Raw genomic sequence first — 27,828 nt, forward strand, 5'->3', positions numbered from 1 at the left:
GTATACACCTCATATACTCTGCACAGCCCCGTATACACCTCATATACTCTGCACAGCCCCGTATACACCTCATATACTCTGCACAGCCCCGTATACACCTCATATACTCTGCACAGCCCCGTATACACCTCATATACTCTGCACAGCCCCGTATACACCTCATATACTCTGCACAGCCCCGTATACACCTCATATACTCTGCACAGCCCCGTATACACCTCATATACTCTGCACAGCCCCGTATACACCTCATATACTCTGCACAGCCCCGTATACACCTCATATACTCTGCACAGCCCCGTATACACCTCATATACTCTGCACAGCCCCGTATACACCTCATATACTCTGCACAGCCCCGTATACACCTCATATACTCTGCACAGCCCCGTATACACCTCATATACTCTGCACAGCCCCGTATACACCTCATATACTCTGCACAGCCCCGTATACACCTCATATACTCTGCACAGCCCCGTATACACCTCATATACTCTGCACAGCCCCGTATACACCTCATATACTCTGCACAGCCCCGTATACACATCATATACTCTGCACTGCCCCGTATACACCTCATATACTCTGCACTGCCCCGTATACACCTCATATACTCAGTACAGCCCCGTATACACCTCATATACTCTGCACTGCCCCGTATACACCTCATATACTCTGCACTGCCCCGTATACACCTCATATACTCTGCACAGCCCCGTATACACCTCATATACTCTGCACAGCCCCGTATACACCTCATATACTCTGCACAGCCCCGTATACACATCATATACTCTGCACAGCCCCGTATACACATCATATACTCTGCACAGCCCCGTATACACATCATATACTCTGCACAGCCCCGTATACACATCATATACTCTGCACAGCCCCGTATACACATCATATACTCTGTATAGCTGTGCCCACTGGGTTGTGTATAGGGTCACTCTGTATATTAGGCTTGGCATGTGCTCGGGAGGGCCCTATCTATACTGACAGGCGACCCTGCGCTGGAGATGAGTAGTCAGAAAGTGAAAGTCCTTATCTCCCCCCGGCCGCCCCTCCTCTATATTCGGAGAAGACACCAGCATAGCAGAGTCAGAGGAGGGTGGAGCTAGGGAATAAATAAGTGAACCCCTACTACATACCAGCAGCAGGACCCCCAGAGTTCCCCTGTATGAACTGCCCTGAGGGTGAAACATGTGAGAAAGGGGTTAATACTGGGATTGTTATTTCAGCAATTATTTACTTTAATTACTTTGCTGCCTTCACTTATGTTAAAGGGGATGTTAAAATGTTTGTTTGTTTTTTTTAATAATTTTTTTCCTTACCTTGGACATTTCTGTAAAACTGGAAGCACCAAAAAGAAGCGTGGAAACTTTTCCGATAACTCCATCACCCATGGCCCCTATAAACCATATGAACTATGCAGGAGTGGGGTCTAGTACCCTGCATATAGGGGACCCCCAATGCCCCTGGGGTCAAAACAACATACAACTTAAGGAATTAAGGTGCAGATCTGGCCCTTAAACCTCTCACATCTCTGCTTGCTGACACTGAATGGGAACATTCCTCTGTAGTTGCATCTTACACACAGCTGAGGTTTTGCTACAATCTGATCCAAGGTTTTTAACACCACAGCAGAGCAAGTGCTGGTAGTCTGTTACAGTGTATCAGTCAGGGGGGTGCAGACACGGCCTCAGACAAGTAAGAAATAACATGGAGAGCGCCTGCCGTCACCTTACACATACAAGGGGTGGAGGGCGGCTGACACCTAGGGCCCAGCTCTCATGATGACCTCTAACCTCAGGACCCCAAAACAAAATCACTACCAGCCCCTCTTATTGGCCGCCATACGAATAGTGAACATGTAAACATGGCGGAAGATGAGGTCATCAGCGTGACATCACACAGTCTGAGGCTGCGCGTTACATCACTCTGACATAAAAATGAAGTAAACACAATTTTTACACATTGAAAATGTAATGATATTGTATATTTTGCCCTAATAGAAAGATGGCGCCCATAGCAACCAATCACAGTGCAGCTCTCTTGCCTCAGTAGCTGAATACAAAGTGTAAGCTGCGCTTTGATTGGCTGCCAGGGGCAACACAGAAAACCCCAAAGGCCAGATATAGAATGAGGAGAAGATGGCCGCCTCAGAGGACGAAAAGGGGAAACAGCTCCCTCCCTATCACCAGGCTGGGTCTGATATTACGGGAATAGTTCAACTCTGAAGCAAAAGCAAATCTCTTAACCTGCAATGTAAAGCCACGGCCGCATTATATGACGAGAAAGTCCCATACAGCTAAAATAGAAAAGGGAGGCCTCCAAAATAATCATTGAGATAACAAAAACTTTATCCAAAATAGAGGGGCGTCATCATTGTCTATAGGGGGCGACTCCAGTAAAATCCTGTCCCCAGGGTGAGACCCCACATGACGCAGCAGCTGGCGCATAGGAAGATGCCATTGTCATCAGTGTCCATCACAAGAGAGAATAAACGTACAACCAGACTGACACACTGTGCACCTATAGATATACTGTGTGTGGGAAGACACTGTGCACCTATAGATATACTGTGTGTGTGAAGATACTGTGCACCTATAGATATACTGTGTGTGGGAAGACACTGTGCACCTATAGATATACTGTGTGTGTGAAGATACTGTGCACCTATAGATATACTGTGTGTGTGAAGATACTGTGCACCTATAGATATACTGTGTGTGGGAAGACACTGTGCACCTATAGATATACTGTGTGTGTGAAGATACTGTGCACCTATAGATATACTGTGTGTGGGAAGACACTGCGCACCTATAGATATACTGTATGTGGGAAGACACTGTGCACCTATAGATATACTGTGTGTGGGAAGACACTGTGCACCTATAGATATACTGTGTGTGGGAAGACACTGTGCACCTATAGATATACTGTGTTTGGGAAGACACTGTGCACCTATAGATATACTGTGTGTGGGAAGACACTGTGCACCTATAGATATACTGTATGTGGGAAGACACTGTGCACCTATAGATATACTGTGTTTGGGAAGACACTGTGCACCTATAGATATACTGTGTGTGGGAAGACACTGTGCACCTATAGATATACTGTGTGTGGGAAGACACTGTGCACCTATAGATATACTGTGTGTGGGAAGACACTGTGCACCTATAGATATACTGTGTGTGGGAAGACACTGTGCACCTATAGATATACTGTGTGTGGGAAGACACTGTGCACCTATAGATATACTGTATGTGGGAAGACACTGTGCACCTATAGATATACTGTATGTGGGAAGACACTGTGCACCTATAGATATACGGTGTGTGGGAAGACACTGTGCACCTATAGATATACTGTGTGTGGGAAGACACTGCACTTATGGATGTAGTGTATATTGATAGACAAACTGTACCTTTAGATATACATATATTTAGATACTTTGTATACAATTATATAACTGGCTACATAGAGATACAGTAAACAAAGACACACTACACCTATAGACACACTGTACACACATACATTGTACACCTATACACTGCACACCTATAGATACACTGTACACCTATACACACTGTACACCTATAGACACACTGCACATATACATTGTACACCCATAGACACACTGTACACCTATAGCTACACTGCACACCTATACATTGTACACCTATAGACACATTGTAAACATATACACTGTGACCTATAGATTCCATCCGCTCAGGGCCCCCGCAATGTGACAGGTTTCGGGTGGTGCGGAGGAATCTGTGACGATACAACATTGTCTATAAGAGGAAGTGACTGCGCGGACAGTACAGGGGAGCGGCGGGGGCACTTACCTCTACCCTGGGCACGGGGCTCCCTGGCACATGGGGGGCTCCGGGGGGCGAGAGAGTCCCAGCACCCAACTCCAGTGTCACCACAGTACAGGAGGGGGGAGGCAGGAAAGAGGCCGGGGGGAGGGGAGCCGGGGAGGGGCTACGGGAGGGAGGGGCTGCGTGTCCTCACATAGGGAGGGAGGGGCTGCATACCTAGGAGGGAGGGACTCTACGCGCAGGAGGGAGGGGCTGCGTGTCCTCACATAGAGAGGGAAGGGCTGTCTACTTAGGAGGGAGGAGCTCTACGCGCCGGAGGGAGGGGCTGCATACCCGGGAGGGAGGGGCTGCATACTTATAAGGGAGGGGCTGGGAAACCTCACATAGGGAGGGCGGTTCTGTACGCGCAGGAGGGCGGGGCTGCATGCATAGGACAGAGGGGCTGCCTGCGCAGGAGGAAGGGGCTGCATACGTAGGCGTGGCTGCAGGTCCTCATCCAGGAGGGAGGGGGCATTTCCTGTGCAGACCAGGAAGCGAAACATTTACTCTTGTCCTTCCCCAGATACAAAGTTGCGATTGTTTCCTGTATTGACCCTTCTAGATGCCCCCACATTGCTCCTGCATGACCGCTGCCCCCACCCTGCTCCTGCATGACCGCTGCCCCCACCCTGCTCCTGCATGACCGCTGCCCCCACCCTGCTCCTGCATGACCGCTGCCCCCACCCTGCTCCTGCATGACCGCTGCCCCCACCCTGCTCCTGCATGACCGCTGCCCCCACCCTGCTCCTGCATGACCGCTGCCCCCACCCTGCTCCTGCATGACCGCTGCCCCCACCCTGCTCCTGCATGACCGCTGCCCCCACCCTGCTCCTGCATGACCGCTGCCCCCACCCTGCTCCTGCATGACCGCTGCCCCCACCCTGCTCCTGCATGACCGCTGCCCCCACCCTGCTCCTGCATGACCGCTGCCCCCACCCTGCTCCTGCATGACCGCTGCCCCCACCCTGCTCCTGCAGGACCGCTGCCCCCACCCTGCTGACCGCTGCCCCCACCCTGCTCCTGCATGACCGCTGCCCCCACCCTCCTCCTGCATGACCTCTGCCCCCACCCTCCTCCTGCATGACCGCTGCCCCCACCCTGCTCCTGCATGACCGCTGCCCCCACCCTGCTCCTGCATGACCGCTGCCCCCACCCTGCTCCTGCATGACCTCTGCCCCCACCCTGCTCCTGCATGACCTCTGCCCCCACCCTGCTCCTGCATGACCTCTGCCCCCACCCTGCTCCTGCATGACCTCTGCCCCCACCCTGCTCCTGCATGACCGCTGCCCCCACCCTGCTCCTGCATGACCGCTGCCCCCACCCTGCTCCTGCATGACCGCTGCCCCCACCCTGCTCCTGCATGACCGCTGCCCCCACCCTGCTCCTGCATGACCGCTGCCCCCACCCTGCTCCTGCATGACCGCTGCCCCCACCCTGCTCCTGCATGACCTCTGCCCCCACCCTGCTCCTGCATGACCTCTGCCCCCACCCTGCTCCTGCATGACCTCTGCCCCCACCCTGCTCCTGCATGACCTCTGCCCCCACCCTGCTCCTGCATGACCTCTGCCCCCACCCTGCTCCTGCATGACCTCTGCCCCCACCCTGCTCCTGCATGACCTCTGCCCCCACCCTGCTCCTGCATGACCAATGCTCCCTGTGCAGCTGCCCTCAAGACTGGCAAAGCTATATAGCGTTACCTCACATAGGAAGTGTCCACTGTATAGTACAGGGAGGCAGAGGAGGCCGGTGTGTACAGAGGAGACAAGACAGAGGAGTCTGGAGGAGGAGGAGGACAGAGGAGTCTGGAGGAGGAGGAGAACAGAGGAGTCTGGAGGAGGAGGAGAACAGAGGAGTCTGGAGGAGGAGGAGGACAGAGGAGTCTGGAGGAGGAGGAGGACAGAGGAGTCTGAAGGAGGAGGAGGACAGAGGAGTCTGAAGGAGGAGGAGGACAGAGGAGTCTGAAGGAGGAGGAGGACAGAGGAGTCTGAAGGAGGAGGAGGACAGAGGAGTCTGAAGGAGGAGGAGGACAGAGACGTCTGAAGGAGGAGGAGGACAGAGGAGTCTGAAGGAGGAGGAGGACAGAGGAGTCTGAAGGAGGAGGAGGACAGAGGAGTCTGAAGGAGGAGGAGGACAGAGGAGTCTGAAGGAGGAGGAGGACAGAGGAGTCTGAAGGAGGAGGAGGACAGAGGAGTCTGGAGGAGGAGGACAGAGGAGTCTGGAGGAGGAGGAGGACAGAGGAGTCTGGAGGAGGGCAGAGGAGTCTGGAGGAGGACAGAGGAGTCTGGAGGAGGACAGAGGAGTCTGGAGGAGGACAGAGGAGTCTGGAGGAGGACAGAGGAGGACAGAGGGGTCTGGGTGAGGACAGAGGGGTCTGGGTGAGGACAGAGGGGTCTGGGTGAGGACAGAGGGGTCTGGGTGAGGACAGAGGAGTCTGGGTGAGGACAGAGGGGTCTGGGTGAGGACAGAGGGGTCTGGAGGAGGACAGAGGGGTCTGGAGGAGGACAGACGAGTCTGCAGGGAGGAGGAGGCGGACAGAGGAGTCAAATTATGTTGTAATCGTATTCCTTGGGAAGAGTACTTGCATGCTCGACTGAGCTGTGTGTACATGTATTTGGTGGGAATAGAAGGATAATTTGTGCTATGTCTGGGTTTCAGACTACTCCCCTTTCCTGTACACCTCTACACACTGCTGCCCCCTGCTGTCAGGAAGATGAGCTGCAGGAGTCACATGGTATGATGTAGAGATGAATATTTATGTGGAAAGTCATGAAGTAAGACATCAGATTAGTTTCAGATAAGATGAGATGTGTCTGAGAGAATTCCCCCGACACGGCGGCCTACACATATCAGGCCTACTGCAGCTCCGATCCCTAACAGCCTGCCGAGGATTACTGCTATAGCAGCTCCTTACCTCTCCAACCTAATGCTACAGGAACTGCGAGCATCCTCTGCCAGACATTATCCAACCAGCAACCTTGGACCCAGACGGATTGGACTGTTACCTTGGCCTGTTGCCATTGCTGTGTTCCAGTTCTGGAATAAAGGACCTGTCAGTTGATGTTCTACATCTCTTCCACGTGTGGCCCCTGGCTGCCACTAAGCTCAGGGTCTCCTTTCTACCATCTTCCCCGGTGTACCTAGCACACGTAAGCACTGGGAGTGCTCTAGAGAGAACTACTTGCACCTTACAGAGGCTTCTCCCTCTTCTTGCATTCCACTTCGTGGACACCTGCTTAGCACGGAAGGGGCCTGTCCCAGCTGGATCAAGCGACCGTGACCACGTCAGCGCTAGTCAGCGCATCATGTCATAAGGCCTCTTGTAGGTCTTGCTTGATGTCAATGGAGCTGCCTTAAGAGGAGCTAAAAGAGGCGAGGTTTTTCTTATTCCAGCCTGGTAACCAGAATCAGCTGTTTGAACACTTTGGCCCATTGCCTGATATCTGTTGTTGAATAAAGAACCGTGAGTCAATTTGCACAACGTTGCCTCAGTCTGATCCCTGGATACGGCTGTTACCACCACGGGCTTCCTCATCCATCATCCGGGAACATATATTACAGACACTCAGGGGTTGTCCCGGGGAGAACCAGTACATCAGCCTCTCCCTCCATATTTCTTGCACACACCACCTGTAGGACAGCTGCCAGGCTGTAGGACAGCCCTCCGGTCCCCATACCAAGCACCGTGACCACAGCGTGCCCTAGGCCGCAACCGCTAGCCACTCCAGTATTCTGGCCCCGGCTGCCTCCAAGCCCCAAGAAAAGGCTAGGCCCTGGTGGGGGATGTTGGAGGAGTGATGTTATGTCTAGAGCGCCCACTAGTCTTCGTTATTATACTAGGAAATTGCTTATAAGACAATTCCATGAAATAAGATCTGCCTGGTGCTCATATTTTGAAGATGAGGAACAGGAAGCAACAATGGAAGAGCTGCCTGCGGCCTCCCCCGGTGCCCCTCCACAATAGCACCTTCTCCCAGAATGCACTGCTGCGGAGCTGGTCTGAATATATTTGTGCATCTCCTGCAGGATATTGTTTACTTTATTGGAGTCCAAGACTAAGGCTGGTGCCACACGTAGCGCTTTGTCTGGAAAATGTCACAGGTCAAAGGGAGAGCCACCGGGAAATGTCACAGCTCAAGAGGAGAGCCACCGGAAAATGTCACAGGTCAAGGGGAGAGCCACCGGAAAATGTCACAGGTCAAGGGGAGAGCCACCGGAAAATGTCACAGGTCAAGAGTAGAGCCAACTGGGAAATGTCACAGGTCAAGAGAACAGCCAACCGGGAAATGTCACAGGTCAAAGGGAGAGCCAACCAGTAAATATCACAGCTCAAGAGGAGAGCCACCGGAAAATGTCACAGGTCAAGAGAAGAGCCAACCGGGAAATGTCACAGGTCAAGAGTAGAGCCAACCGGGAAATGTCACAGGTCAAGCGTAGAGAAATGTCACAGGTCAAGAGGAGAGCCAACCGGGAAATGTTACAGGTCAAGAGGAGAGCCACCGGAAAATGTCACAGGTCAAGAGAAGAGCCACCGGAAAATGTAACAGGTCAAGAGAAGAGCCACCGGAAAATGTCACAGGTCAAGAGTAAAGCCACCGGAAAATGTCACAGGTCAAGAGGAGAGCCACCGGAAAATGTCACAGGTCAAGAGGAGAGGCATCAAGATAGTTAAGATATGTTAAGTCAAGGAAGGGCAAGAAGCAAGTAAGACCCAACTGTCTCTTGCCTTTCCACGGAAGGGAGGTCAACTGTACCGGCACTAGATTCTCCTCTTTGTGGACCTATAGCTTAGAATCTCTGGAGTGGAACCACTCACCCTCACTGCCGGTAATTAAGGAAGTCAGCACCCTCTAATTTAGGATGGTTCAGAGTCTGCCACCTAATTCTAGGTGCACCAGAGCCTCCCACAGGTGACATCACATTTCTGCATCCTCCCCCCCCCCCTTATGTTGGGCTACAGTTATGTCCCAGTCAGATGTCTGGAGTCCTGCCAGCTGGGCACTGGTCACATGTAGTGATGGCTACACCCTTGGCTCCTGCCCCAGCTGTCCAAAGTTTCTAACCTTGTTATTTGCCTGTTCCACAAATCCTGCCAGCATGGCACATATCCCAGGAACCCAGACACAGGGAGGGGTGCTGCTAACCCTTATGTCACTGACAGGCACTGGCCAGAGGCGATCATCATAGAACCACACACTACACCTGTTTGTTCCCTTCTGTAAAGTTTCTAAAATTTCATTCTATGTCTATTTGCTGTGAAGGAAGCCGAGTGAGAAGTAGTTAAGAGCGTTCCTTCTGCCACAAGATCAGTGACCACCAGTGAAAAGCTTTACTTCAGCTACCGAGAAATATAGGTCAAGAGGAGAGCCAAGAAAAGTCAAAGGCCAAAAGGCGAGCCACCAAGAAATGTCAGTAAAAACTAGTTACAACTAGTCACAGGGTCCTCTGAGACCATCAGTGAAGAACGTCACATCTGCCACAGGGTCTTCAGTGTCAACCAATAAAGAGCATAACTTCGACCACCAGGTCCTCAGTGTCAACCAGTGAAGAGCATCACATCCTCCACAGGGTCCCAGTGACCACCAGTGAAGACCATTAATTCTGTCACTGGGTCCTCAGTGTCAACCAGTGAAAAGCATCACATCCACCACAGGATCCTCAGTGACCACCAGTGAAGAAAGTTACATCCACCACAGGGTCCTCAGTGACCACCGGTGAAGAGCGTCACTTCATCCACAGGATCCTCAGTGATCACTATTGAAGAGCATCACTTCATCCACAGGATCCTCAGTGATCACTATTGAAGAGCATCACTTCATCCACAGGATCCTCAGTGATCACTATTGAAGAGCATCACTTCATCCACAGGATCCTCAGTGATCACTATTGAAGAGCTCTACATCCTCCACAGGGTCCTCAGTGACACCAGGGAAGAGCATTACACCCACCACAGTGTCCTCAGTGACCAGCATTGATGAGCATTACACCCACCACAGGGTCCTCACAAGCAGAGACTTTGCCACTGTACCGTCCCTATGATTGTCCTGTGGCTTCCTCTCCGGCTGGTGCAGGCTTCTTTTTTGTGACCAAGAAGGATGACTCCCTCCGTCCGGGCTTAACAAGGTCACAGTTAAGAACCGCTACCCTCTGCCATTGGTCACAAAGCTCTTTGACCGCCTGCGCGGTTCCAAGGTGTTCTCCAAGCTAGATCATCGTGGGTCCTGCAATCTCATCCAAATCCACAAGGGGGACAAATGGAAGGCCGCGTTTAAGTCGTGATGGACATTTCGAGTATCTTGTGATGCCATTTGGACCGTGTAATGCTCCAGCTGTCTTCAAGGAATTTATCAATGACATCTTCAGATGTTGTAAACATGTTGTGGTCTACCTAGATGACATCTTTGTGTTCTCCACAGACCGTGAGACCCACCAGTCCCACGTATGACAAGTTCTTGGCCGACTTTGGGCTAATGGTCTCTACACCAAGCTTGATAAATTTCAGTTTCACCAAAGGACCCTTTCTTTTCACGGCTATATAATCTCTGACAGAGGTCTCCAGATGGATCCTGCTAAACTGTCTGCAGTTCTACAGTGGCCACGCCCAGAAGGACTACGAGCCATACTGAGGTTTCTGGGTTTTGAAACTATTATCTGAAGTTTATTCCGCATTTCTGGCCTTCGGCAGATGAAGAAACCTTCTCACGGTTGAAATCAGCCTTTGCCTCTGCTCCTGTTCTCTCCAGGCCTGACACAGAGAGACACTTTCATCTTGAGGTTGATGCATCCTCCGTAGGTGCTGGGGCCTAAAGGCTGTACTCTCACTTGCGTTTTTTTCTCTAAGACTTTTTCCCCCGCAGAGAGGAATTTCTCTGTTGGAGAACTATTGGCCATCAAGCTTGCTCTGGAAGAATGGCCATATCTACTGGAAGGAGCTCTCCATCCGGTTTGTGTATATACAGACCATAATAACCTCTTGTATCTCCAGACAGCCCAACGTCTTAATCCCAGGTAAGCCTGCTGGTCGCTCTTCTTTTCACTCTTCAACCTGTTTATCCATTTCCGTCTGGCGGAGAAGAATATGAAGGGCGATGTCCTTTCTCGTGCCTCTGACGTCATTGGAGAAGAGCCGGTCCCTTTGCATATTATCTCTCTTGAACAACTGGTTGTTGCCGCTCCAGTGGATCTTTGGCAGCTTCCTCCCGGCAAGATTTATGTTTGACCTGCACTCCGTAAGAGGATTCTGTCTTGGGGACATTCTTCCCATATGGCTGGGCACCCTGGGGTGCAGCAATCTGTGTCCCTGATCTCCCATTACTACTAGTGGCATGACCTGGTCAAAGATGCTTCCGTTGCCGATACCCAGTCACCCGTGGTCTCACGTGGCTATGGACTTTGTCACAGATCTTCCACTTTCCTCTGGCAATACCGTCATCTGGGTGGTGACTGATCGGTTTTCCAAGATGTCCCATTTTGTTTCTCTTTCATGTCTTCCGTCTGCTCCACGTCTTGCCAGTTTGTTCTTTCAGCATATCTTCCGGCTACAGGGACTCCCTCAACACATCATGTCTGACCGAGGGGTCCAGTTTGTGTCAAAGTTTTGGTGGTCCTTGTGTAACCAGCTGCAAGTAAATCTGGACCTTTCTTCTGCTTTCCACCCACAGTTGAATGGTCAAGTAGAATCTGACTCTGCTGTTACATCTGCCACTTTTTCCCGTCTGTCTCTTCTCCGAGCCACTGGTCGCACCAAGTCCCAGGCTGATTAGAAACGTGGGACGACTCTTCTCTCCCAGTGACAAGGTGTGGTTATCCTCCAGATGCGTCCGGCTGAAGATACTTAGCTACAAGCTTGGTCCTTGCTTCCTTGGTCCCTTTGAGGTGATTAGACGCATTAATCCAGTGGCGTATAAGCTCCTCCTTTCTCCTGCGCATCCCGAACTCCTTCCACGTCTCCCTCCTGAAACTTGTCATTTTGAGCCACTTCTCCTCCTCCAGAGGCTGATTCCACGGATATCTAAGAGGTTAAGGAGGTCCTGGACAAGTAGAGGTAAGTGGTTCTTCCTTGTTGACTGGAAGGGGTTCGGCCTGAGGCGAGATCCTGAGAGCCTGAAGAGAATATTCTGGACCCCCAGAATGACATCTACCTCCAGGCTCCAGGACCTTGGAGCCCCTGAAGGTCATTTGCATATAGTCCTTCATCCTGGTGGTAGAAGTCCTTTCAATGCTGTTCAGGAGTCTGGGAGAGCTGGATGCACTGCAGCTGTGGCTGTGCTGAGGTACTGGCGCTGCTATAGATTGGCCCAATAGACCCCAGGAGAGATTGGACACAAAGTGCAGGAGGGGCTCGTGGTGCAGATTGGGGTCCTCTCACCATCGCTCTCTTATGGCCTCCACTCTACCGGCCCCTGTCCTCGGCTGCAGAGATAAGAGCTTATTTCTGGATCCTCCAGGGACCCCTGAGAAGAGAAAGAGGAAATGGAGCAATAACTCGGGGGGAGGCCAAATGGGGACACGGGGAGGAGGCTGGCCGTACAGGGGGCGCTGCAGGAGGGAGACAGGCCATACAGGGGGCGCTGAAGGAGGAAGGCCGGCCATACAGGGGGCGCTGCAGAGAGGAGGCCGGCCATACAGGGGGCGCTGAAGGAGGGAGGCCGGCCATACAGGGGGCGCTGAAGGAGGGAGGCCGGCCATACAGGGGGCGCTGAAGGAGGGAGGCCGGCCATACAGGGGGCGCTGAAGGAGGGAGGCCGGCCATACAGGGGGCGCTGAAGGAGGGAGGCCGGCCATACAGGGGGCGCTGCAGGGAGGAGGTCGGCCATACAGGGGGCGCTGCAGGAGGGAGACTGGCCATACAGGGGGCACTGCAGGGAGGAGGCCGGCCATACAGGGGGCGCTGCAGGAGGGAGACTGGCCATACAGGGGGCGCTGCAGGAGTGAGACTGGCCATACAGGGGGCGCTGCAGGGAGGAGGCCGGCCATACAGGGGGCCTGCAGGAGGGAGACTGGCCATACAGGGGGCGCTGCAGGAGAGAGCTCACTATATACAGATTATACACCACCACTAGGGGGAGATCACTACATACACATTATACACCACCACTAGGGGGAGATCACTACATACACATTATACACCACCACTAGGAGGAGATCACTACATACAGATTATACACCACCACTAGGAGGAGATCCCTACATACACATTATACACCACCACTAGGGGGAGATCACTACATACAGATTATACACCACCACTAGGGGGAGATCACTACATACATATTATACATCACCACTAGGGGGAGATCACTACATACAGATTATACACCACCACTAGGGGGAGATCACTACATACAGATTATACATCACCACTAGGGGGAGATCACTACATACAGATTATACACCACCACTAGGGGGAGATCACTACATACAGATTATACACCACCACTAGGAGGAGATCACTACATACAGATTATACACCACCACTAGGGGGAGATCACTACATACACATTATACACCACCACTAGGAGGAGATCACTACATACAGATTATACACCACCACTAGGAGGAGCTCACTACATACAGATTATACACCGCCACTAGGGGGAGATCACTACATACAGATTATACATCACCACTAGGGGGAGATCACTACATACACATTATACACCACCACTAGGAGCAGATCACTACATACAGATTATACATCACCACTAGGGGGAGATCACTACATACACATTATACACCACCACTAGGGGGAGATCACTACACACAGATTATACACCACCACTAGGAGGAGATCACTACATACAGATTATACACCACCACTAGGGGAGATCACTACATACAGATTATACACCACCACTAGGAGGAGATCACTACATACAGATTATACACCACCACTAGGGGGAGATCACTACATACAGATTATACACCATCACTAGGGGGAGATCACTACATACAGATTATACACCATCACTAGGGGGAGATCACTACATACAGATTATACACCACCACTAGGGGGAGATCACTACATACAGATTATACACCACCACTAGGGGGAGATCACTACATACAGATTATACACCACCACTAGGAGGAGATCACTACATACACATTCTACACCACCACTAGGGAGAGATCACTACATACAGATTATACACCACCACTAGGAGGAGATCACTACTTACAGATTATACACCACCACTAGGAGGAGATCACTACATACAGATTATACACCACCACTAGGGGGAGATCAGTACATATAGATTATACACCACCACTAGGGGGAGATCACTACATACAGATTATACACCACCACTAGGAGGAGATCACTACATACACATTATACACCACCACTAGGGGGAGATCACTACATACACATTATACACCACCACTAGGGGGAGCTCCCTACATACAGATTATACACCACCACTAGGAGGAGATCACTACATACAGATTATACACCACCACTAGGGGGAGCTCACTACATACAGATTATGCACCACCACTAGGGGGAGATCACTACATACACATTATACACTACCACTAGGGGGAGATCACTACATACACATTATACACTACCACTAGGGGGAGATCACTACATACACATTATACACCACCACTAGGAGGAGATCACTACATACAGATTATGCACCACCACTAGGGGGAGATCACTACATACAGATTAGACACCACCACTAGGGCTATACGTTTGAAGTTGATTCCGATGACAATCACTAGAGCTCATCTCCTGTGCTCATCCTCCTCCCCCCCATACAGTAGTTATAGTTTGTGCAGATGTTGGCAGTCAGCCTCCGGATCTTGGTTTCATATCAGAGAAGATGTTAGTGCGTGTTCTGTGCCCGATGTTGAATTTTCCTGTAGCAGCTTTTCTCGTCCTCTTACCAGGTACCTCTCATTGTGTTCATATGGAACATTCTTTTTACATCTAGAGGCTGGAGGCTCCTCCATTCTTCTTTGTACATCTAGAGGCTGGAGGTTCCTCCATTCTTCTTTGTACATCTAGAGGCTGGAGGTTCCCCCATTCTTCTCTGTACATCTAGAGGCTGGAGGTTCCTCCATTCTTCTCTGTATATCTAGAGGCTGGAGGTTCCCCCATTCTTCTTTGTACATCTAGAGGCTGGAGGTTCCTCCATTCTTCTCTGTACATCTAGAGGCTGGAGGTTCCTCCATTCTTCTCTGTACATCAAGAGGCTGGAGGTTCCTCCATTCTTTTTTGTACATCTAGAGGCTGGAGGATCCCCCATTTTCTCTGTACATCTAGAGGCTGGAGGTTCCCCCATTCTTCTTTGTACATCTAGAGGCTGGAGGTTCCCCCCATTCTTCTCTGTACATCTAGAAGCTGGAGGTTCCCCCATTCTTCTCTGTACATCTAGAGGCTGGAGGTTCCTCCATTCTTCTCTGTACATCTAGAGGCTGGAGGTTCCCCCATTCTTCTTTGTACATCTAGAGGTTGGAGGTTCCCCCATTCTTCTTTGTACATCTAGAGGCTGGAGGTCCCCCCATTCTTCTTGGTACATCTAGAGACTGGAGGTTCCTCCATTCTTCTTTGAACATCTAGAGGCTGGAGGTTCCTCCCATTCTTCTTGGTACAACTAGAGGCTGGAGGTTCCTCCCATTCTTGTTGGTACATCTAGAGGCTGGAGGTTTCTCCATTCTTCTTTGTACATCTAGAGGCTGGAGGTCCCCCCATTCCTCTCTGTACATCTAGAGGCTGGAGGTTCCCCCATTCTTCTCTGTACATCTAGAGGCTGGAGGTTCCCCCATTCTTCTCTGTACATCTAGAGGCTGGAGGTTCCCCCATTCTTTTCTGTACATCTAGAGGCTGGAGGTTCCCCCATTCTTCTTTGTACATCTAGAGGCTGGAGGTTCCCCCATTCTTCTTTGTACATCTAGAGGCTGGAGGTTCCCCCATTCTTCTTTGTACATCTAGAGGCTGGAGGTTCCCCCATTCTTCTTTGTACATCTAGAGGCTGGAGGTTCCCCCTTTCTTCTTTATACATCTAGAGGCTGGAGGTTCCTCCATTCTTCTCTGTATATATAGAGGCTGGAGGTTCCCCCTTTCTTCTTTATACAACTAGAGGCTGGAGGTTCCGCCATTCTTCTCTGTATATATAGAGGCTGGAGGTTCCTCCATTCTTCTCTGTATATATAGAGGCTGGATGTTCCCCCATTCTTCTTTGTACATATAGAGGCTGGAGGTTCCCCCTTTCTTCTTTATACATCAAGAGGCTGGAGGTTCCTCCATTCTTTTTTGTACATCTAGAGGCTGGAGGATCCCCCATTCTTCTCTGTACATCTAGAGGCTGGAGGTTCCCCCATTCTTCTTTGTACATCTAGAGGCTGGAGGTTCCCCCATTCTTCTCTGTACATCTAGAGGCTGGAAGTTCCTCCATTCTTCTTTGTACATCTAGAGGCTGGAGGTTCCTCCATTCTTCTTTGTACATCTAGAGGCTGGAGGATCCCCCATTCTTCTTTGTGCATCTAGAGGCTGGAGGATCCCCCATTCTTCTCTGTACTTCTAGAGGCTGGAGGTTCCCCCATTCTTCTTTGTACATCTAGAGGCTGGAGGTTCCTCCATTCTTCTTTATACATCTAGAGGCTGGAGGTTCCCCCATTCTTCTTTGTACATCTAGATGCTGGAGGTTCCTCCATTGTTCTTTGTACATCTAGAGGCTGGAGGTTCCCCCCATTCTTCTCTGTACATCTAGAGGCTGGAGGTTCCCCCCATTCTTCTCTGTACATCTAGAGGCTGGAGGTTCCCCCCATTCTTCTATGTACATCTAGAGGCTGGAGGTTCCCCCCATTCTTCTCAGTACATCTAGAGGCTGGACGTTACCCCCATTCTTCTCTGTACATCTAGAGGCTGGACGTTCCCCCCATTCTTCTCTGTACATCTAGAGGCTGAAGGTTCCCCCATTCTTCTTTGTACATCTAGAGGCTGGAGGTTCCTCCATTCTTCTTTGTACATCTAAAGGCTGGAGGATCCTCCATTCTTCTTTATACATATAGAGGCTGGAGGATCCCACATTCTTCTCTGTATTTCTAGAGGCTGGAGGTTCCCCCATTCTTCTCTGTACATCTAGAGGCTTGAGGTTCCCCCCATTCTTCTTTGTACATCTAGTGGCTGGAGGTTCCTCCATTCTTCTTTGTACATCTAGAGGCTGTAGGTTCCCCCATTCTTCTCTGTTCATCTAGAGGCTGGAGGTTCCCCCCATTCTTCTCTGTACATCTGTACATCTAGAGGCTGGAGGTTCCCCCCATTCTTCTCTGTACATCTAGAGGCTGGAGGATCCCCCCATTCTTCTCTGTACATCTAGAGGCTGGAGGTTCCCCCATTTTCTTTGTACATCTAGAGGCTGGAGGTTCCTCCATTCTTCTTTGTACATCTAGAGGCTGGAGGTTCCCCCATTTTCTTTGTACATCTAGAGGCTGGAGGTTCCTCCATTCTTCTTTGTACATCTAGAGGCTGGAGGTTCCCCCATTCTTCTCTGTACATCTAGAGGCTGGAGGTTCCCCCATTCTTCTCTGTACATCTAGAGGCTGGAGGTTCCCCCATTCTTCTTTATACATCTAGAGGCTGGAGGTTCCTCCATTCTTCTTTGTGCATCTAGAGGCTGGAGGTTCCCTCATTCATCTTTGTACTTCTAGAGGCTAGAGGTTCCCCCATTCTTCTTTGTACATCTAGAGGCTGGAGGTTCCCCCATTCTTCTTTGTACGTCTAGAGGCTGGAGGTTCCCCCATTCTTCTTTGTACATCTAGATGCTGGAGGTTCCTCCATTGTTCTTTGTACATCTAGAGGCTGGAGGTTCCCCCCATTCTTCTCTGTACATCTAGAGGCTGGAGGTTCCTCCATTCTTCTTTGTGCATCTAGGGGCTGGAGGTTCCCTCATTCCTCTTTGTACATCTAGAGGCTAGAGGTTCCCCCATTCTTCTTTGTACATCTAGAGGCTGGAGGTTCCCCCATTCTTCTTTGTACGTCTAGAGGCTGGAGGTTCCCCCATTCTTCTTTGTACATCTAGAGGCTGGAGGTTCCTCCATTCTTCTTTATACATCTAGAGGCTGGAGGTTCCCCCATTTTTCTTTGTACATCTAGAGGCTGGAGGTTCCTCCATTGTTCTTTGTACATCTAGAGGCTGGAGGTTCCCCCCATTCTTCTCAGTACATCTAGAGGCTGGACGTTCCCCCCATTCTTCTCTGTACATCTAGAGGCTGAAGGTTCCCCCATTCTTCTTTGTACATCTAGAGGCTGGAGGTTCCTCCATTCTTCTTTGTACATCTAAAGGCTGGAGGATCCTCCATTCTTCTTTATACATATAGAGGCTGGAGGATCCCACATTCTTCTCTGTATTTCTAGAGGCTGGAGGTTCCCCCATTCTTCTCTGTACATCTAGAGGCTTGAGGTTCCCCCCATTCTTCTCTGTACATCTAGAGGCTGGAGGTTCCTCCATTCTTCTCTGTACATCTAGAGGCTGGAGGTTCCCCCCATTCTTCTCAGTACATCTAGAGGCTGGACGTTCCCCCCATTCTTCTCTGTACATCTAGAGGCTGAAGGTTCCCCCATTCTTCTTTGTACATCTAGAGGCTGGAGGTTCCTCCATTCTTCTTTGTACATCTAAAGGCTGGAGGATCCTCCATTCTTCTTTATACATATAGAGGCTGGAGGATCCCACATTCTTCTCTGTATTTCTAGAGGCTGGAGGTTCCCCCATTCTTCTCTGTACATCTAGAGGCTTGAGGTTCCCCCCATTCTTCTTTGTACATCTAGTGGCTGGAGGTTCCTCCATTCTTCTTTGTACATCTAGAGGCTGTAGGTTCCCCCATTCTTCTCTGTTCATCTAGAGGCTGGAGGTTCCCCCCATTCTTCTCTGTACATCTAGAGGCTGGAGGTTCCCCCCATTCTTCTCTGTACATCCAGAGGCTGGAGGTTCCCCCCATGCTTCTCTGTACATCTAGAGGCTGGAGGTTCCCCCCATGCTTCTCTGTACATCTAGAGGCTGGAGGTTCCCCCCATTCTTCTCTGTACATCTAGAGGCTGGAGGTTCCCCCCATTCTTCTCTGTACATCTAGAGGCTGGAGGTTCCCCCCATTCTTCTCTGTACATCTAGAGGCTGGAGGTTCCCCCCATTCTTCTTTGTACATCTAGAGGCTGCAGGTTCCCCCATTCTTCTCTGTACATCTAGAGGCTGGAGGTTCCTCCATTCTTCTTTGTACATCTAGAGGCTGGAGGTTCCCCCCATTCTTCTTTGTACATCTAGAGGCCGGAGGTTCCTCCATTCTTCTTTGCATATCTGGAGGCAGGAGATTCCCCTCATTCTTCTTTGTACATCTAGAGGCTGGAGGTTCCCTCATTCCTCTTTGTACATCTAGATGCTGGAGGTTCCCCCCATTCTTCTCTGTACATCTAGAGGCTGGAGGTTCCCCCCATTCTTCTCAGTACATCTAGAGGCTGGACGTTCCCCCATTCTTCTCTGTACATCTAGAGGCTGAAGGTTCCCCCATTCTTCTTTGTACATCTAGAGGCTGGAGGTTCCTCCATTCTTCTTTGTACATCTAATGGCTGGAGGATCCTCCATTCTTCTTTATACATATAGAGGCTGGAGGATCCCACATTCTTCTCTGTACATCTAGAGGCTGGAGGTTCCCCCATTCTTCTTTGTACATCTAGTGGCTGGAGGTTCCTCCATTCTTCTTTGTACATCTAGAGGCTGTAGGTTCCCCCATTCTTCTTTGTACATCTAGAGGCTGGAGGTTCCCCCATTCTTCTCTGTTCATCTAGAGGCTGGAGGTTCCCCCCATTCTTCTCTGTACATCTAGAGGCTGGAGGTTCCCCCCATTCTTCTCTGTACATCTAGAGGCTGGAGGTTCCCCCATTCTTCTCTGTACATCTAGAGGCTGGAGGTTCCCCCCATTCTTCTCTGTACATCTAGAGGCTGGAGTTTCCCTCATTCTTCTTTGTACATCTAGAGGCTGGAGTTTCCCCTGTTCTTCTTTGTACATCTAGAGGCTGGAGTTTCCCCCATTCTTCTTTGTACATCTAGAGGCTGGAGGTTCCCCCCATTCTTCTTTGTACATCTAGAGGCTGGAGGTTCCCCCATTCTTCTTTGTACATCTAGAGGCTGGAGGTTCCTCCATTCTTCTCTGTACATCTAGAGGCTGGAGGTTCCCTCATTCTTCTCTGTACATCTAGAGGCTGGAGGTTCCTCCATTCTTCTCTGTACATCTAGAGGCTGGAGGTTCCTCCATTCTTCTCTGTACATCTAGAGGTTGGAGGTTCCTCCATTCTTCTCTGTACATCTAGAGGCTGGAGGTTCCCCCATTCTTCTTTGTACATCTAGAGGCTGGAGATTCCCCCATTCTTCTTTGTACGTCTAGAGGCTAGAGGTTCCTCCATTCTTCTTTGTTCATCTAGAGGCTGGAGGTTTCCCCCATTTTTTATTGTACATCTAGAGGCTGGAGGTTCCCCCATTCTTCTCTGTACATCTAGAGACTGGAGATTCCTCCATTCTTCTTTGTACATCTAGAGCAGGGGTCAGGAACCTTTTTGGCTGAGAGAGCCATGAACGCCTTATATTTAAAAATGTTATTCCATAAGAGCCGTACCACATGCATATGCCCCCAAGTAGATAGGTAGTCCCAGTGTCACGGGTGCCCCTGTGATCTACGTCTCGGATTGCTGGCACATCTGTGCCCCTCTCCATGGCAGCGGCCCTTTCCGAGCTCACTCAACTTAACACTTTCCGGCTCCCATCCCAGGCTGGCCAGCACGCGTGCAGCGGCACTCACAGATTTAAAGGGCCAGTATGCCGCTAATTGGCGCTGCCCACTTCCCGAGTTCCTATAAAGACCAGTGGCTCCCAGCATTCCTCGACAGATCATAGTGCTTCATGCCTATGAGGAAGCTTTCCACAGTGTTTCCTTCCCAAGTGTTGACCTTCCGTTGTGACCCCGGACCTGTTCCTGATTCTGTTCCTGAGCTGCCAGCCCTGACCTCTCGCTCCGTCCCGGACCACACATCATTGCCGCCTGCCTTGAACGTCTGCCTATTCCTGACTACGAAACTGCCTAGTGATCCTGTACTTCAACCTTGGCTGCCACCGCTGAACCTGTGGAACAACCTGGTGGTACCACGATGCAGCAAGACCATAGTGCTTTGCAGCAGGCTCAGGTGAAGACTGGGTACCACTTGCATTCCGGTCCCAGGTGTCTGCTTACATCATCATCCGTGGTGATCCAGGGGGTTCACCACTCCAAAGCCTTACACCCACCACATGCCTCCCAATAGATAGGTAGTCCCAGCTCATATCCACAGCACATGTCCCCCAAATAAATAGGTAGGCACGGCACATGCCCCCAAGTTAATTGGTAGCCACAGCACATGCTTGCCAGAAGATAGGAAGTCACAGAACATGCCTACCAGTATATAGGTAGCCCCATCACTTACCAGCGCTCCCTGCAACCAGCTCCTCAACACTCTCACGCTCTTCTCTTTGATCCAGGCTTAGACAATGGCGGTGATAGCACCTGGGTCATACAAAGGACGTAGGCAGCGGTGACATCGCTGCCTGTGTCCAGTGATCAGTCTAAGAGACACACAGCAGCCATCACTATTAATTAAAGATCTGTCTGAGAGCCAGATGCAGCCAACAAAAGAGCCATATCTGGCTCCCGAGCCATAGGTTCCCTACCCCTGATCTAGAGGTTGGAGATTCCTCCATTCTTCTCTGTACATCTAGAGGCTGCAGGTTCCCCCATTCTTCTTTATACATCTAGAGGCTGGAGTTTCCTCCATTCTTCTTTGTACATCTAGAGGCTGGAGTTTCCTCCATTCTTCTTTGTACATCTATAGGCTGGAGGTTCCCCCATTCTTCTCTGTACGTCTATAGGCTGGAGGTTCCCCCATTCTTCTTTGTACATCTATAGGCTGGAGGTTCCCCCATTCTTCTTTGTACATCTAGAGGCTGGAGATTCCCCCATTCTTCTTTGTACATCTAGAGGCTGGATGTTCCTCCATTCTTCTTTGTACATTTAGAGGCTGGAGGTTCCCTCATTCTTCTCTGTACATCTAGAGGCTGGAGGTTCCTCCATTCTTCTCTGTTTATCTAGAGGCTGGAGGTTCCTCCATTCTTCTCTGTACATCTAGAGGCTGGAGGTTCCTCCATTCTTCTTTGTACATCTAGAGGCTGGAGGTTCCCCCATTCTTCTTTGTACATCTAGAGGCTGAAGGTTCCCCCCATTCTTCTTTGCCCATCTAGAGGCTGGAGGTTCCCCCATTCTTCTTTGTACATCTAGAGGCTGAAGGTTCCCCCCATTCTTCTTTGCCCATCTAGAGGCTGGAGGTTCCCCCATTCTTCTTTGTACATCTAGAGGCTGGAGGTTCCCCCATTCTTCTCTGTACATCTAGAGGCTGGAGGTTCCCCCATTCTTCTCTGTACATCTAGAGGCTGGAGGTTCCCCCATTCTTCTCTGTACATCTAGAGGCTGGAGGTTCCCCTATTCTTCTCTGTACATCTAGAGGCTGGAGGTTCCTCTCATTCTTCTCTGTACATCTAGAGGCTGGAGGTTCCCCCATTCTTCTTTGTACATCTAGAGGCTGAAGGTTCCCTCATTCTTCTCTGTACATCTAGAGGCTGGAGGTTCCCCCATTCTTCTCTGTACATCTAGAGGCTGGAGGTTCCTCCATTCTTCTTTGTACATCTAGAGGCTGGAGGTTCCCCCATTCTTCTTTGTACATCTAGAGGCTGGAGGTTCCCCCATTCTTCTCTGTACATCTAGAGGCTGGAGGTTCCCCCATTCTTCTTTGTACATCTAGAGGCTGAAGGTTCCCCCCATTCTTCTCTGTACATCTAGAGGCTGGAGGTTCCTCCATTCTTCTCTGTACATCTAGAGGCTGGAGGTTCCCCCATTCTTCTTTGTACATCTAGAGGCTGGAGGTTCCCCCATTCTTCTCTGTACATCTAGAGGCTGGAGGTTCCCCCATTCTTCTCTGTACATCTAGAGGCTGGAGGTTCCTCCATTCTTCTCTGTACATCTAGAGGCTGGAGGTTCCTCCATTCTTCTCTGTACATCTAGAGGCTGGAGGTTCCTCCATTCTTCTCTGTACATCTAGAGGCTGGAGGTTCCCCCATTCTTCTCTGTACATCTAGAGTCTGGAGGTTCCCCCATTCTTCTTTGTACATCTAGAGGCTGGAGGTTCATCCATTCTTCTTTGTACATCTAGAGGCTGGAGGTTCCCCCATTCTTCTTTGTACATCTAGAGGCTGGAGGTTCACCCATTCTTCTTTGTACATCTAGAGGCTGAAGGTTACCCCCATTCTTCTTTGCCCATCTAGAGGCTGGAGGTTCCCCCATTCTTCTTTGTACATCTAGAGGCTGGAGGTTCCCCCATTCTTCTCTGTACATCTAGAGGCTGGAGGTTCCCCCATTCTTCTCTGTACATCTAGAGGCTGGAGGTTCCCCTATTCTTCTCTGTACATCTAGAGGCTGGAGGTTCCTCTCATTTTTCTCTGTACATCTAGAGGCTGGAGGTTCCCCCATTCTTCTTTGTACATCTAGAGGCTGAAGGTTCCCTCATTCTTCTCTGTACATCTAGAGGCTGGAGGTTCCCCCATTCTTCTCTGTACATCTAGAGGCTGGAGGTTCCTCCATTCTTCTTTGTACATCTAGAGGCTGGAGGTTCCCCCATTCTTCTTTGTACATCTAGAGGCTGGAGGTTCCCCCATTCTTCTCTGTACATCTAGAGGCTGGAGGTTCCCCCATTCTTCTTTGTACATCTAGAGGCTGAAGGTTCCCCCCATTCTTCTTTGTACATCTAGAGGCTGGAGGTTCCTCCATTCTTCTCTGTACATCTAGAGGCTGGAGGTTCCCCCATTCTTCTCTGTACATCTAGAGGCTGGAGGTTCCCCCATTCTTCTCTGTACATCTAGAGGCTGGAGGTTCCCCCATTCTTCTCTGTACATCTAGAGGCTGGAGGTTCCTCCATTCTTCTCTGTACATCTAGAGGCTGGAGGTTCCTCCATTCTTCTCTGTACATCTAGAGGCTGGAGGTTCCTCCATTCTTCTCTGTACATCTAGAGGCTGGAGGTTCCTCCATTCTTCTCTGTACATCTAGAGGCTGGAGGTTCCTCCATTCTTCTCTGTACATCTAGAGGCTGGAGGTTCCCCCATTCTTCTCTGTACATCTAGAGGCTGGAGGTTCCCCCATTCTTCTTTGTACATCTAGAGGCTGGAGGTTCATCCATTCTTCTTTGTACATCTAGAGGCTGGAGGTTCCCCCATTCTTCTTTGTACATCTAGAGGCTGGAGGTTCATCCATTCTTCTTTGTACATCTAGAGGCTGGAGGTTCCCCCATTCTTCTCTGTACATCTAGAGGCTGGAGGTTCCTCCATTCTTCTTTGTACATCTAGAGGCTGGAAGTTCTTCCATTCTTCTTTGTACATCTAGAGGCTGAAGGTTATTACTGTAGTTATTACTGAGGATAAATGACGTCCAGATGTTCTCTATTTACTAATGAGGAGACTTCTAAGGACATTTTTACCACTGAATTACATTTCGGGGCTTTGGGGTGCGGGCGTGATGATACATGTGTGACGCATGGCTTACTATTTAAACTGAAGCAGGAAGAGGAAGCACCTGGTGTCAGGCTGCTGGTCATGTGATGCTCCCTGGAGAGGACCCCGGGCGCTGTCATGCATGAATCCTTTCTTTCCTTTGTGAGGGGTGAAGCGGTGGGCGGGTCTTAAATATTTTCTATAATTATACAAATATCAATAATTATATGTAGTATCCATCATGGGGGCCCCGTCTGTGGGTCTTCCTACATCGACATAGTGGTAGGTCCAGACCAGGATCCCCACTGGTCACTCATTGTCCTGCATGGTTGTGTTACATGGGGGTCAATAGTCTGCGGTTCTGGTACCAGTTACTTGGTATTTCTAGTCTCCATTGTATCAGATACAGTTCAGGTCAGAATCATATTTCTTACCCTTTGACCCAGCACCAGGTATTGGGGATGTTACTGTGGGTGATTTCCTAGGTCACAGTCCTTCTAATAGTCACAGAGGAGGCAGAGACATAAGGAAGACAACAAGTACCACGCGTGGAAGGAATATAGTCAGGGGCTGCCACAGGAGAGGAAGAGGAGAAGTGGACCAGGAAGGATTATAGTCAGGAATATATATGAATGTGGTAGTGCTGCTCCTGCAGTGTAATATAGATGTATATACAGATATATTTGTGGTGGAGCTGCTCCTGGAGTATAATATAGATGTATATACAGATATGTATGTGGTGGAGCTGCTCCTGGAGTGTAATATAGATGCATATACAGATATGTATGTGGTGGAGCTTCTCCTGGAGTATAATATAGATGTATATACAGATATGTATGTGGTGGAGCTGCTCCTGGAGTGTAATATAGATGTATATACAGATATGTATGTGGTGAAGCTGCTCCTGCAGTGTAATCTAGATGTATATACAGATATGTATGTGATGGAGTTCCTCCTGGAGTGTGATATAGATGTATATACTGGTATGTATGTGGTGGAGCTTCTCCTGGAGTGTGATATGGATGTATATACAGAAATGTATGTTGTGGAGCTGCTCCTGGAGTGTAATATAGATGTATATACAGATATGTATGTGGTGGAGCTGCTCCTGGAGTGTGATATGGATGTATATACAGATATGTATGTGGTGGAGCTGCTCCTAGAGTGTAATATATATCTATAAACAGATATGTAGGTGGTAGAGCTGCTCCTGAAGTATAACATAGATGTATATACTGATATGTAGGTCGTGGAGCTGCTCCTGGTTTATAATATAGATGTATATACTGATATTTGTGTGGTGGGGCTGCTCCTGCAGTATAATATAGATGTATATACAGATATGTATGTGGTGGAGCTGCTCCTGGAGTGTGATATAGATTCATATACAGAAATGTATTCGGTGGATCTGCTCCTGGAGTATAATATATATGTATATACAGATATGTAGGTGGTGGAGCTGCTCCTGGAGTGTAATATAGATTTATATATAGATATGTATGTGGTGGAGCTGCTCCTGGAGTGTGATATGGATGTATATACAGATATGTAGGTGGTGGAGCTGCTCCTGGAGTGTAATATAGATGTATATACTGATATGTAGGTGGTGGAGCTACTCCTGGAGTGTAATATAGATGTATATACAGATATGTATGTGGTGGAGATTCTCCTGGAGTGTAATATAGATGTATATACAGATATGTATGTGGTGGAGCTGCTCCTGGAGTGTGATATGGATGTATATACAGATATGTAGGTGGTGAAGCTGCTCCTGGAGTGTAATATAGATGTATATACAGATATGTAGGTGGTGGAGCTGCTCCTGGAGTGTAATATAGATGTATATACTGATATGTAGGTGGTGGAGCTACTCCTGGAGTGTAATATAGATGTATATACAGATATGTAGGTGGTGGAGCTACTCCTGGAGTGTAATATAGATGTATATACAGATATGTAGGTGGTGGAGCTGCTCCTTGAGTGTAATATAGATGTATATACAGATATGTAGGTGGTGGAGCTGCTCCTTGAGTGTAATATAGATGTATATACAGATATGTATGTGGTGGAGCTGCTCCTGGAGTGTGATATGGATGTATATACAGATATGTAGGCGGTGGAGCTGCTCCTGGAGTGTAATATAGATGTATATACAGATATGTAGGTGGTGGAGCTGCTCCTGGAGTGTAATATAGATGTATATACATCCTGTGTTATGTAGATACATGTATAAGTATGATGTATCTATAGCATGCATGGATTTTTTTCCTCCAGGTTTGTGTTGTGCTCTGAGGATGCAATGGGTTCCTACTTCCATGCTCGTATACGCCGGGGATGATGCCAAGATTCACTGCAACTTTGAGCAGGAGAAGAATGAGGTGGTGGAGGTCTCCTGGCACCTGATCCACAGGACAATGAATATGACGAGCAGCCCTACCTACTCCGAGACAAGGCAGACAAACCTATCAGCCACCACAAAAATCCTGTCCATTCCTAACACCAAGAAATCAGACAGCGGCCTCTATCAGTGCAGAGTCACTGCAAGAGGGAGGAGTCTATGGTCCTGTGGAACCTACCTGAGGGTCCGGGGTGAGTAGGAGGGAAGTGAGATTTACCTAATGAGGGAAGTGTTTAGGATATATTATTACTGACACAGTAGGGGTGTGGCTTAATTTAAACACTCAGTGTCTGTCCCTCCCCCGAGGAGCTGAAGAGGCCCTCACGGACAACAGTCCAGTAGTCAGAGGCCTCATAGAGCAGCCCCAGTTTGCTCCTCCACTATATCTACAGCCCGTAGATCCCCATTTAAGTTTGCTAAACCAGACATAAAGTATAGGCGAGGGCTTCTGTTAAGTCGATTTGCTTGCCAGGCCTGGTATGACGGACTCTTTGTATTGTTAACTTCCCGATTCTTACTTTTCAGATCCTCCTGTGTACTTGTTCTTCAATGTCGCAGAGGCGACCAAGAACAGACTGATAACAGCGGAGGGGATCATCCTGATGCTGTGTGCCATCATCCCGGGTTCCCTACTTCTCTACAAGGTGGGTACAACGTCATCATCTGTATCAGACAACTGGTATTTATACATGAATAACTCTCCTGAGAGATAAAACTAGCTGCCAACAGCCACCACTAGGGGGAGATCAGTGTATAGGAATGTATACAGCTCCAATTTAACTCCATAGAAGGCATAAAAATAATTTCAGCCTAGCCTAGCACCTGGAGGAGAATGTAATCTGTGCCAAACCTTCTCCTTCCATGAAGAAGCGGCATGGTCTCCCTACATGATAGTATCTGCCCCACATCAATCACCTTGAGTCTTGTGTCTCCATAGCTTCATCTCCATTGTCCTGTCTACACTGTTATGGACAGAAGCTCGGTGCTTGG

General features: G+C 49.5%; 2 protein-coding genes across 10 annotated transcripts in view; one reads left to right on the forward strand and one right to left on the reverse strand.

Annotated features, from left to right (window-relative positions):
- The window catches only part of ARHGEF1 (Rho guanine nucleotide exchange factor 1), a 62,135-nt gene extending 58,123 nt beyond the window's left edge, over positions 1-4,012 (reverse strand). For 5 of the 6 annotated variants that reach the window (XM_072113782.1, XM_072113780.1, XM_072113781.1 and 2 more), the window contains exon 1: positions 3,864-4,012. The gene's annotated coding sequence lies outside the window, so the exon portion shown is untranslated. Of the gene's footprint in view, positions 1-1,340; positions 1,979-3,863 lie in introns of those variants that run through there. The other variant, XM_072113778.1, reaches the window with a different exon arrangement.
- The window catches only part of CD79A (CD79a molecule), a 31,463-nt gene continuing 5,753 nt past the window's right edge, over positions 2,119-27,828 (forward strand). Inside the window, exons 1-3 of one of the 4 annotated variants that reach the window (XM_072113785.1) lie at positions 2,119-2,215; positions 26,715-27,029; positions 27,364-27,482. In XM_072113785.1, coding sequence (XP_071969886.1) covers positions 2,149-2,215; positions 26,715-27,029; positions 27,364-27,482 — 501 coding nt within the window. In that variant the 5' untranslated portion in view covers positions 2,119-2,148. Of the gene's footprint in view, positions 2,216-6,392; positions 6,610-14,642; positions 14,778-24,596; positions 24,618-26,714; positions 27,030-27,363; positions 27,483-27,828 lie in introns of those variants that run through there. The other 3 variants (XM_072113783.1, XM_072113784.1, XM_072113786.1) reach the window with 3 other exon arrangements.

Source organism: Engystomops pustulosus, chromosome 6 (assembly GCF_040894005.1).
Source record: "Engystomops pustulosus chromosome 6, aEngPut4.maternal, whole genome shotgun sequence".
NCBI classification, from domain to species: domain Eukaryota; kingdom Metazoa; phylum Chordata; class Amphibia; order Anura; family Leptodactylidae; genus Engystomops; species Engystomops pustulosus.